Source organism: Lissotriton vulgaris, chromosome 9 (genome assembly GCF_964263255.1).
Source record: "Lissotriton vulgaris chromosome 9, aLisVul1.2, whole genome shotgun sequence".
Lineage (NCBI taxonomy): Eukaryota > Metazoa > Chordata > Amphibia > Caudata > Salamandridae > Lissotriton > Lissotriton vulgaris.
The window spans coordinates 1,184,105,158-1,184,117,606 of NC_141697.1; the positions used below are offsets into that span (position 1 = coordinate 1,184,105,158).

General features: G+C 41.5%; 1 protein-coding gene across 2 annotated transcripts; it reads right to left on the bottom strand.

Moving 5' to 3' along the window:
* Positions 1-2,115: 2,115 nt before the first annotated feature.
* On the bottom strand, positions 2,116-11,650 carry GHRL (ghrelin and obestatin prepropeptide). 2 transcript variants are annotated; one of them, XM_086939233.1, is made up of 4 exons: positions 11,507-11,650; positions 9,103-9,171; positions 6,173-6,281; positions 2,116-2,684 (listed from the first exon to the last, which is right to left on the bottom strand). In XM_086939233.1, exons 1-4 carry the CDS (start codon positions 11,615-11,617, stop codon positions 2,662-2,664), a joined length of 312 nt encoding a protein of 103 aa, XP_086795359.1. In that variant the 5' UTR covers positions 11,618-11,650; the 3' UTR covers positions 2,116-2,661. The 2 variants fall into 2 exon arrangements, with proteins under 2 accessions (XP_086795359.1, XP_086795358.1); XM_086939232.1 differs by having other exon boundaries at positions 9,103-9,213.
* Between the last annotated feature and the right edge of the window lie 799 nt (positions 11,651-12,449).

The following is a 12,449-nucleotide window of genomic DNA, read 5'->3' on the forward strand; positions in this document are numbered from 1 at the left end:
CTAAATTTAAGAAGGGATGTAGAAGATTTGATTGAGAGGGGGAGAAGGTTCCAGAGTGCAGGAGCCAAATGAGAAAAGCGGCGGCCGCCGAATTTTTTAGTTTTGATTTTAGGGGTGACTAGCAGGTCACGGTGGGCTGAACGGAGGTTGCGTGACGGACAGTGAGGGTGGATGAGGGATTTGAGGAACCTGGGGGTTGGGGCAGTGGAGAGCTTTGAAGGTGAGACAGGCCACCTTGAAGGTGGATCTCTGGTCCACCGGGAGCCAATGAAGGCTGCGGAGCAAAGGCTTGGCTGATAGCCATCTAGGGGATCCATGGATCAGGCGGGCCGCCTGATTCTGGACGACCTGGAGGCGGTGTATCAGAAATAGAGGGAGACCATGATAGATTGCATTGGAAAAATCCAGTCGGGAAAGCACAAGTGGCATAACAGTTTGAGTGAGTGCTTCAGGGGGAAGAAGATGGTGGACCTTACGGATCCTTCGGAGTTGGTGCATGCAGGAGGATACTACAGCTCCAACTTGGGTTTTGAGGGAAAGTTCGGCGTCAATGATTATGCCCTGGCTTTTTACAGCTTTGGCTGGGATAGGGGGAGAGCCGAGCTCTGGGGGCGAGTACTGTGGGCCCCAGAGGGTATGACTGAGTCCTGGGAGGAGAAGCTCAGTCTTGCCGGGGTTTAGTTTTAGTTGATTCTGGTTCATCCAGAGCTGAATGTGAATCATGACCTCGTGAAATGTTTTTATGGCATGAGGAGAGTTGAGGGGGAAGATGAGTTGCAGGTCGTCTGCGTAGTTAAAAACTGTGATATCCCATTCCAGAAGGGATTGGATCAGTGGTCGAAGGTACAAGTTGAAGAGGAGCGGGGAAAGGGAAGAACCCTGGGGGACACCACAGGAAGTGGGAGTCTTGTTGGCAGTGTAAGGACCCATGCGAACTGCCTGTGTTCTTCCAGTAAGGAAGGACTTAATCCACTCGTAAGCTGTGCCTTGAATGCCCGCCTGCCCGACACGGTGGAGGAGGATGTTGTGGTCCACCGTGTCGAACGCGGCCGACAGATCCAACAGGACCAAGGCCTGGTGGCGTCCACCGTCCGCGTTGCTTCTGAGTGTGTCGAGAACTGCCAGGATGACAGCCTCTGTGGAATGGGCAGGTCGGAAGCCCGCCTGATTAGGCTCCAGATAGCAGGAAGTTTCGATGAAATTTGACAGGCACCGAGTGACATGGGCCTCCAAGATTTTGGAGAGGTAGGGAAGGAGGGAAATAGGACGATAGTTCGACGGCTCTGCAGGATCGGCGCCAGTTTTTTTTAGGAGGGGTAGTAAGATGGCCTCCTTGAAAGAGGTAGGAAAGATTCCGTGGCGAAGAGATCTGTTAAGTAAATTTAGAATGTCGTCAGATAGATTGAGACATACATTCCGCATAATGGATGGTGGACAACAATCATTGGGGGAACCGGATTTGACACGGGTGGCAAGTTCCGCTAGGGAGGTGGAGTCCAGAGCGGGAAGGGTGGAAAGCGTCATGGGGTTTGTAGAGGAAGTGTCCAGTGGGGATGACTGGAGAGGAGGTGGAATGGACATTTTAATTTTTATGATCTTTTCCAGAAAGAACAAGTTTAAGGTATCACAGGCCTCTTGAGTAGGGGTCTGAATCAGGAGGGTTCTATCATCAGTGGTTAGCTCATTAAGAACTCTGAACACCTCCTTGGATTTGTTTTCTGCCGAGGAGATCCTTTTAGAAAAGTGATCTATCTTTGCCGATCTGATGGCTGCCTTGTATTCATTGCGTGCGATCAGATAGGATTGTCTGGCTAGATCTGAATAGTTGCGTCTCCAGATGCGTTCCGACTGGCGGGTTTTCAGCTTGTGGGCTTTGAGCTCATCAGAAAACCACCTATGAGAATTGCGGTGCCTGGTGCGGGGAAATTTGACTAAGGGAGCGACTAGGTCGCTTGCCGATTCTAGCCAGGAACCTAGATTATGTTCTAGTTTGTCGATATCGTCGGAGGGGTCTATACGAGAATCAGCAAGAGCGGTAAGAAAGGCCTGAGCATCGTAGGTGCTCCATTTTCGTGACAAGCCGCCAGCATTTGGCTCTGAAACTGGCCCACAGTGAATAGGTGTAACCTAGTATATTGACGCAAATGTGTTTCCCCGAGATGTCACACTTGGCCTGCCTTGTGATTGCAAAGTTTGCCCGGTGTGCCAGGAGAGGAACAGGTTCTGCAAAAAATATGTGCTGAGATTTTTATTTTATAACAGGCATGTTATAACAAAGTCAGCTTCATTCGTTTTTGGTCCAAAGGTCTTGTTTTGGGCTTTTTTTGTCTGAGCCTTGTGGATTGAAATGAGACTTTGTGGGGAACAGTGAGCAACAGATGGACTGAACCAGCCATTACTCGTTGCTGCCAGCGATGTATGTGTAATCTGCCAAATTTACTGCCGTGCTGCCCTTCTTCAGGCTCTTCCTGCCCATATTTTGGATCCCATACAATTGGCTTTAAGGCATGCAATAACTATCCTGGCAACTAATCCAAGGCAGCTGCATTTCGTGACAACGGAACAGGAAACAAAGCAAGGAGAGTACTTTAGATGAATATCTCTTGTGTGTCTTTCGATGTGTCTTCTTACTGGTTGGCTTTCTTTTTCAGGTTCTTGTGTCTATTCATTTTCGGCAGGCGGGCCTAAAATGAGAATACGAATTAGTGCACCAGGTAAAATTAAAATCTGATTGTACAAACACGAGCTGCTTGATTTGTACTCCACAGCCCTCATTCACAACCTTTCATTTAGATGGGCAGAGAACTGTCATTCTTCCAAACGTCATCATCGGTATTCAAGACCCATGATGACATTTTTAACAATGCTTGTTGCCAACAACAAGAGACATCTAAAACTTCAAAATAACAGCAAACCTGGAGCATTTGCAACAGTAACCTCTCCAGCCACCAAACAAAGCAATCAGGAGAGCGACTTACTGAACTTACGCAACTCTACAACATGTTGCAGTCTTCTTTTAAGGTCACTACACCTGTGGCTCAATAGTTAATCAAAGGCCAGTGAAAGGGCATGGATCTAAACCACAATGGTGACAGCCAGGTCTTAACACCACTAACCGCCACTACTTCCATATGCGATGTGGATACGATGCCAAGGCAGGATGTAGTAGAGCAGCGGCGAGGGATGCATGCAGTGTGAGACAGTGGGATCTCGGTGTTCATCCGATGTGCTCACTGCTCTGCCACCAACCCGGCCTCAGCCCATTCTGTTCTCTCCTGCTATAGACGTGTGTGTGAAGAGGAAGGAGTTCAATGAAAGGAAGAGAGTGGGTGTGGTGTGGGAAGAAATTGAGTGTGTAATTAGAGACTGATATGTTGCACAGATGAAAATGCTTTAGGACTCATCAGCTCCATGCTGCACCTTTTGATATGGGAACGGCTGAAATCGAGGTAAAGGGAGAGAGATATCCGGGATAGAGACGGAATGAGAAAAAGGGAACCTTCAGTTAGTCTGCATTAAATTGCTCTACATAATGTTTTTAACAATGTCTACACCAACGAGTTATGTCTTTCAGACATTACAGCCTGGCTTTTTTTCCCACAAACTATTGCACTTTCTCATACAGTCCGTGCCACCGTTTTTCAAGATAAAGCAAAGCACAATTATCAGTCGTCGAGCCATAAAAGTGAAAATAGGAAGTGTGGGTTATTACAGTACAAATGTAAAGGAAATCAAATTCGCCATACAAGTGGTCATTGGAATGTGATTAGAGTAATTCACACTTTACAGCCTGACATCACCAGTTATGGTAGCAAAATTATTGGAATTAATTATATTTTTAAAAAAAAGCTGTTTGATTTCCTGAATCGAGTATGTGTTATGATCAAGGCAGTTTAATGAGAAAACATTAGAACAAACAAACTGGACTATGATGTATCTGGTGACCTGGGAATAATATTAAAGGAGACCATAAATTGTGATATACTTAGTTATTAGTTAAGCTTTCAACTGCCTTCTACAAAGAATAGCCAAACAACTTGCGAATGAGTGGGTTCGGAAGTAGTGTGGTAAAGCCGAGTAAGCAAGATCTAGGGGTGTTATTGGCCACAAGGGATGCTATTGAACCAAGTAAATTTTATGGTAAAAACAGACTGCAAGCGGTGTACAGGGATCACTTCTTGACAATGTGCTCTTCAATTCATTCTTAAATTATATTTTGGAGGAGCCGGAAGGGGATTTATGCCTGCTTGAGGGTGACAGAAAAGCTGCCAGATGGTGGATCACACCACTGAAAAGTTGGAGCAATTTATTAAGGCTAGCAGACTGATGAGATAGGCAGCAACTATAACTCCGAGCATCCCAGTACAAGATACTCTACTTAGGTTGTTGAAAAAGAACTCTGAGGAGAAAACAGAACTTTAAAAGCTACACATCATCAGATGGATCTTGTACATATATTTTCAGAAGTTGCAAGATCGTGGACAGGGCAAAAGAAATGTCAAGCCGCACAGGGAGGGACCACACATTCAGAAACTGCTATTTTAACCTTTGTATGTCATTGCCATGATCTCTTCAGGATCTCTCAAGTATTGAGATTTAACCAAGTTTGGAGAAAGCCTAGGGATGCCCAAGCACATGTGTTTTACTAAATAATCAGGAGGAAATTCGCTAGAATCTAAATATAGGCACACAGAAGAAAGAGAGTTCGGTACTTGAAAGACGTTCAAATTCCTAAAGAGAGTTGGTGCAGTGTAAGATTTTTTTCAGCATAAGAACATTCCTAGAACCAGACGTCCTGGGCTAGGATCGACGTGGGCAAGGACCTGGAGAGATATGTATCAATGAATGGAGCAACCCCCTAGCTACACTGGTGGAAACAAAACAAAAGATACATGAAGTGAAAAGATAGGGGGGATCATATGTTTTTATTTTAAGGTGTTTTATTTTGAAACTGGAACAAGATTAGCATGTCTAAACTTTCCACACCACAAAAAAAAAAAAACTTTCAGGCCAACACACCTCTGTTCAACTCCATTTGACTATCTGAACTAAAGGGGAAAATGTTGCTGTTCTGTTAAAAATACTAGAGCCAAGATGTACTCATTTTGTATGCTTTACAGCACAGCAACCTAATTTGCATCTCACAAGGGCAAAACATGATTAACGCAGAGCCATATTGACGAAGATTGACCTACTCCTGGTGCCACCCCCTGTGCTGGCGCTTAAACAAGGCTGCCGTCCACGATGCATAGCTTCGCTCCATGGTGCACTGGTGAGTTGTACTGTCTTGCATAGGATTTTCATTGGAATCATACCATTCTAGTTTAAATGCCTGTGTTTAAACAAATGCCGAGGTATCCCATGCGTTGAATGAGTGTTGGGCACCACAGTACATATGCAATGTTTTTTTTTTTTTTTTAATGAACACGTTTCCTCGTGTACAAAAAAGAGACTGAGTTGTGAGGTCTCTTGATCGTTCAATAAACATCCACAAGTAGGTAATTCAAAACTTCAAGCTTAGTTTCATTTTCTCACAGCACGATGAACATCAGGGGCCAAAACACGTTTCAGGACATACGTTGGTTCATCATGGCCAATCAATAACATTGCAACACAAATACTAATAATCTTTTCATGTACAAACAGAATTCTTGATGCCATTAAAATATAGTAAAAACTTAACAAGGGTAGGTCTACTAACCCCTGGATGCATGAATATATGCAGCGGTTATCATGCCTTGATCATCGGATTTACTTTGATGCACAGTACATTCCTCGAACATCCGATTCTACTTCAAACCTTCTTAGGTTTATGCTACATTTATCTGGAATCAATAATTCTGTTTTATATATGAAGAGAGCATTAGTATTTGTGTTGCACTGTGTTGGTAAATCTGGGAATGTAGCAAGTTCCATGGGTGGATGCGTGGGAACTCCCACGCGCCACCCATAGAACGTCTCCCTGGGGCAGAGTAACGTAACGCATCGATTTGCCCTGCGTTGTTTTGGATTTATCAAGCCACGCAGGACCACGCAAAGTGACCTTACATGGCTTCATAAATCCGACTTCTGTTTTGTTTTGCCCATGCACCCCCTTGTATGGCGCAAGGGCGACATAAAACCCTACCTAAAATATGCCCCTCGGTGTATAAAACACAGTTCATGAGCTCACCTGCTGTATTGTCAGGGAACAGTCCCTGCAGAATCTCCTGCAGCAGCTGGCCGTAATTCAGGTACTGGGTCTCGGACATCTTCACACCAATCTCAAAGGGCACGTTGAACTGGAAACAAAACTGGGAATTAATTTTAAAATCTTCACCTTCGTGGCGACAAAAATTTTAAAAAACAATTTTACGGTCTGTGGTTTTAGCAACGGAGTTAAACTAGTAGGAGGAGTGGGGACTTTACAACCAGTATAACTCACAACAGATGGAAGAGAGTGCTGTTTTTTGTCTCCCCATTAGTTAATTTACCTGAAGCGTAAACACCTGGTTATCTTGTGCTGCGTTCCGATAGCCTACAAGGAATGACTTAGTAGTGCGTAGCCCTCAGTACTAAGGATTAACCCATATCCCTTGTTTATCTTATTTTGACGAAAAATCTTTATCAATGCCAGGAGTCAGCAAACATCCTACCTACCAAGGTCTCACTGTACATGCACTGAAGTTCAGGCTGATGGCATCTTGCCTATTTCTCGCTCTTTTCTGTTGAGATCATTTTGGACTGACACCCATTATGTTCTGACTTGCACCAAGACCTAACATTTTTAAAGGTATATATTTCATTTGGATTATATACCACTGTAATTATATACCCCTGTATATGATCCCCATTGGTGGATTTCTTACATTGAGTTATTCTTATAGCTCTGACTCAGTTTCCTGCTTGTGCCACAAAACAATGGGTGCATTCCGATGACAGTCCCAGGTACCTCAAATCATACTCTACGAGTCCAATTACACATTTGTTCCTTGGGTTGAGGTTTCATGCAAAGTATCTAGTGGGAAGGTCCTAGAATTAATCTCAATGGGGCTTATTAATAAACTGCATTTTGTAGTACTTTTTATATTACTACAAAATGCTGATCACTAACCTACATGCTTGTCTTTTCTGTGCATATATCTCTGTACACATAAGCCTACATTTTAGTAGTACATGTGGGAGGGAGAGGGGCGAGTGGCTAGAAAATAGTTAATATTTATGAATAAATGGCAGGGGTTAATAGAGGTCAAGGGACGGACATACCCCCAGCCACGTAAGAGTAGGCTCCTTCCTATACACAAACTGCGCTGCTAAACTTACTACAGCTAAAACAGACCCAAAACAGTAGTACATGTACTCCAGATCAGACCTGGAGTAAGTCCAGGACCTCACATGGCTAGACATTGGAACTTCAGCATCCTCCCATAGAAAAAAATGGAAATAATGTTTAAATAAATTATTTATTTAGACTTTGTAAAAATATATATATGTAATTAAATGTTTAAAAAATGTATATAGAAATCAAAAATATTAGTTTAAATGTTAATAAACTTTTTACTATTAAAATACATTTTTTACTGAAATTAAATTTATTTTATACATTGTAATAATTTTGACTACATTATAAATGTAACCATTTTACGTTATGTGGGCTTTTCTTAAAATAAATCTTTTAAAATGATTTTAGTTTAATATTAATAAAGTAATTAAATATTTGTCGGGAAATTATGTTAGTAGTGCTGTAGTATTTTTGCTCTACATTTAAATGAAATATATAAAATTAAATTATATTAATATTCAAAGTAAACAGTTTTTTACTTTATTTATTTAATTTTTACATTTTAATAAACTTTTTTTAAAGGAGGCGATCTAGGCCGGGCTTCAAAAGGTGCACTTTGATCTCAGTACATTTCATTGAAACCCAGTTTCAGAGCTAACTTTTGTTGAAACCTGTTTCAGTTAAAAAGCCAGATTTTGATAATAAGCTTGCCATTTCAAATCATCATTTCAATGAACAAACACTTTATAATTAAAACATAGCCATACTTTTTCCAATATTGTTGTGTTTTATACAAAAATATTTTAAAGAAACACCTTGAAATATAAGATTCTCCCCAACCCATACCTTTTGATCCTATCCCAAGTCCTACACTCATCCCTAGCTGAGACATGTTCCTCGCCCTTTCCTTGACCATTACAGCGACCATAGCTGTAAACCTAATGCTTTCCTTCGTTCTAATCTTGACCCCAATCATTAACCAATTTCAATCAAAAGTTTGTTCTGAATTATATTTCTCTGGCTTGGTTCTAAGTGAAGTATTTTTACAATTAAATGATTTCTTTGAATTTGGGTTTCACTGAAATACACTGGGATGAAATGACAGGATACCTTTCATTGCAGGACTTAGAGATTGAAAGGAACTGCAGATGAGGACAGAAACCTAAAGCAGTGTAGTGTGATATGGTAGACAAAATACAGGAACTGGAAAAAGCTACATGGCTGAAAATCTAACAATCTGGAGGTGTGAGTTTGCTCAACTGTATCTAAAATAAAGAAAGGGTAGGATTTACTTCAATTAAATGACATATGCAGGAGCAGAACCATGGGTTATTAAGGGTTTTAGTTACTTTTTTATTTATAAACATCTACATGAATTCATTAGGGACTTCCCCCCCCCCCCCCCCCACCCCCTCATTCAGTGCCACAGAAGGTGATGTTATTGATGGGAGTAGGTATATCTTTTGAATCAAAGACACTGTGATTTCCCAATGACCTGGGTGTGATATTCAGCTCACGGGTGGACCCACCTCTACACATCAAAGTGAGTGGACACGCTTATGCTTAGTTTGGGAGTCACAGGGCTTTCTAAATGACCTGGATAAGACTCTCAAGGCCAAGATGAGTGCACCCTTGCATATCAACAGGAAGGTGCCAGGCTTATCTTTAAAATGAGAGGCATGGGGCATAATGAATGATCTGTGTGTGATTCTCAAGGCCAGGATGAGCCTGCTCCTGCACATCAACACAAGGGGAAAAGCACATAGTGACATCTATTTCACAGCCCGCTGAAACACAGAGCCATGAAATTAGAATGGGTTCAACACCGTGACAATACGAACCCGAATTTCTAGTTCCTCGTCTCCTGGTTGCTTTTCATAGACATCGAAAACACCATCTGTCTCCCGGCGCTGAGGGTTATTGGGGATGATCTTTCTTGCAGGCTTCCTGGGCTGCAGTGGATACCCCAAAACACAGGTCATTGGAGATTAGAACATAAGAGTGCATGATGCTCACAAGTATACTTAATAAAAACATTAACTGGTTTGCAGCTCATGCAAAGTACCTGCTTTTAATAAATATGTAGAGTATTTAGCTTATTTCCTTTATTAATTGGAGAAGCTCCTCCTTCGTTCTGTGAATCTGGTAACTTGTGAACAGCTGTTTAACAGGCATCAAAGGGACACCAGGTTAATTTGGGAGACATAACACTTTGTGCCTCTCTTCTCAACACTAGCCATCTTATGCGCAACTTCATTGTGCATGACTCCAGGTACTTCCAGCAGACTCACACATAGCATTAAACACGTCCTACCTACCCCACCCTTCAATCGCACGTTTGTGAACCTTGCATGCATGCTCCAGCCAGCCGGACATCGCAAAATGATGCTGTGAAGTCACAGAGGATAGAACTGCAACCCAAATAGTAATAACAATAAAATTTAGTAGTGCCAGGTTTCGAAACATAAGCATTTACTGCCATATTCATCTAAGTTCATAATTTTTAAGATGTTTGATGGTTTTGTTTTTAAAAATGTAGGTATAGGGCCCAATTCACAGATAATTTCCAATTTAACATATTGCAGATCTACACCCTCAATTTTTCCATTGAAGGATCGATCACCTCATGCAATAAAGAAAAACTTTTTAGAAGTCACCGTTTAATTTTAGTCTAGTCAATTGTCAACATAGTGGAAAAGTCTACTAGCATACCCACTGCCGAAATGTGTGAAATGACATTTTTCTTTTTTACAGTTTTTCTCCCCAGAAGAGAAAACCCTTCATTTATACTCCCATGAATTATGGGAACATACCAGTTCATCTCCAACACTGGAGAGGGCCTTGCTTTTCCTATTAGTGGGAGTAACCTTCGAATGTAGGAAAGGATCTGAAGAAGTTTGTCAACGCCCATAACCTTTGGATGAACCCAAAATGTTGGCTGTTAAAAAAAAACTTTTCCCTGGGCAGACATTTATTCTACCGACAATCTATCAAACTAGCATTTTTTTTGCAAGAGTGAATCTGATCTGCAGATGAAAACTTCTGTTGATCAAGAATCTCCGAATAGAAATTTCCACCCAACAGATCAGTTTCTGAAGACATAAGTCCAACTAACTTGTACAATAACCGTTCTAAATTATGTCCACCAAATCTGTTTTCAGATCAATATTGCTAGGCCCTATTTTTCTATGTTTTTCTTCAATCTGTTTGAAGCATTGCCTTAGCAACTTGTTGTCTATGTTTGAAACCTTTCTTTAAGTCACCCATTTGCCTCTCATCTTCAACCTGCAGATGGAATCACTTGGTGTCCTTCTGGTAGGCAAAGAAATGGGAATTTACAAATTATGGATGACATTCAACTTTACTTGAAGATTAACAATTAATTTAAGCTGCTGAAGATATCACTATCTGAGCCTGGATAACCAGTCCTACCTCAAACAGAACCCCACCAAGAAGGAATTTAGCTCATCCCTACAGACTGCAGGTTCTGAAGTGGCTCACAGGATGTTCAACCTTATCAACGGCGCCAACCCCAGGATTTCTACCTTAACACCAATCTCATTTTCCGGACTCACATCGATCACAAGACCAAGACCATCTGCAATTAGTTGGTCTTTGTCACAAAGTGAAACCCTTTCCCCAGAAGCAGGCTTTAGAACTGCCATCCATGGTCACCTGTCATCTCGATGTAGGCAACTCTTTGCTTGATTGCTTACCTGAGACCCAACTCACACAAAGTACATAGGGGTGCTGTTCGTTTTGAGTGAAAACATGGCTAGCATAGCATAGAAGGCTCAACCTAAACTAAAACACCATTCTCTCAGGAGAATAACGTACCAAGAAGTGTGCAATTACACCACTCCCCTTGCCTCTAAATAAGACCTATGAACCAGAGCTGCACGTACATAACATCCATTGATTTTTTTATAGCTGTCCGGGTAACGGTCAACTGTAAATTACCCCCTTCCTCTTTTCCCAAGTTCAGGAATAGACTGTATGGTCCATTTGTTAAAGTTTGCTGAAATTCAATTAGACCACATCTTTCCCTCCCATGCATCTCTTCTTTGAACATGCATTCTACAAGCCTCTGGAATCTCACCCACCTTTTGGTGGCATCCGTGCAGGATTATTAGCGGTACTGCCAGAATAGCTGAACATTTTGCATGCATACTTGTTACCACACTTCCTTATCAGGTAAGTTATGCAGGCTAATATTTAGCAAGGTGAAAGTTTGAAAAAGGGTACCTGTGGCTTGTGGAGATCAGCAGGGCTTAAGAAACTGGAGCCTGCCTCTGTGTACTGCGCCAAGAGGAATCCAACTGCCATAAGGGAACAGACTGTGATTCGAAGAAACATGGTGGCGCCCTATCCAAACAGCGAGCGGAATCCAACACTGCAAGAAGCAACATGGAATTATACAGCTGAAAGAGGCATGCCTCTACAGTAATATCCAATTATGCATTACCACCTGTGGTCCCTAACGTCTTCTTCGCTCTTATTATTAAAGTGCCCATTCTTAAGAAAACGCAAGAAGATGGCCGCACCTTTGCCCACCTTGGAATGGGCTTATTTTACCTATTCGGTCTGAACTCAACTATCGACTTTTCCTGCAAAAAAACAATACCTAGTTCTTTTTTTTAATTCCCGTTTCCGTGGTATCCCACAACGCCAGGACAGCCTTGCTAGTTAAAAGTTGAGCTATAAATAACCCTCATTCATTCATTCGATAAACAGAAACAAGTGTTTGTGGGAAACTTAATTTTGATTTTTTGTGTCAATCAATTTTTTCTGGGTTAAAGGGGCATTTTATCATTTTCACCATGCATCATTTAATAAACTTTTTCTTAACTGATTGGCCTTATTACACTAGTGTTTTTATTCACCTATTCAGGCTACCAATTTTATTTTGTAAGTCTGTTATTGTTCCGACTACTCCCACTTTCATTTCATTGGTAGAAGTTTATTTTTAACTTCAATTCTCATGCTTTTCATTGCTTTTGGGTTTTCATAATCGGAGCACTGAATATAGTTTTTTTTAAAGTAGGCAGTAAAATTATACTACTTTAGGCTTTGGAAAAAATTGTTATTTGATAATGGCGAAAAAAAAGGCGAAAGTGAGAATTCGTGTTTATGGTACATACGGTGAAAGGTAAACTCAAAGGAGCAGATTTACTAACATTTTGTGATG

Coding starts and splice junctions, on each gene's coding strand:
- GHRL (XM_086939232.1), bottom strand. CDS start 11,617: ATGTTTCTTCGAATCACAGTCTGTTCCCTTATGGCAGTTGGATTCCTC. Junction 6,282..9,102: donor ACGAGGAACTAGAAATTCGG/GTTCGTATTGTC, acceptor TTTTGTTTCCAG/TTCAACGTGCCCTTTGAGAT. Junction 2,685..6,172: donor GTTCCCTGACAATACAGCAG/GTGAGCTCATGA, acceptor TTCTCATTTTAG/GCCCGCCTGCCGAAAATGAA.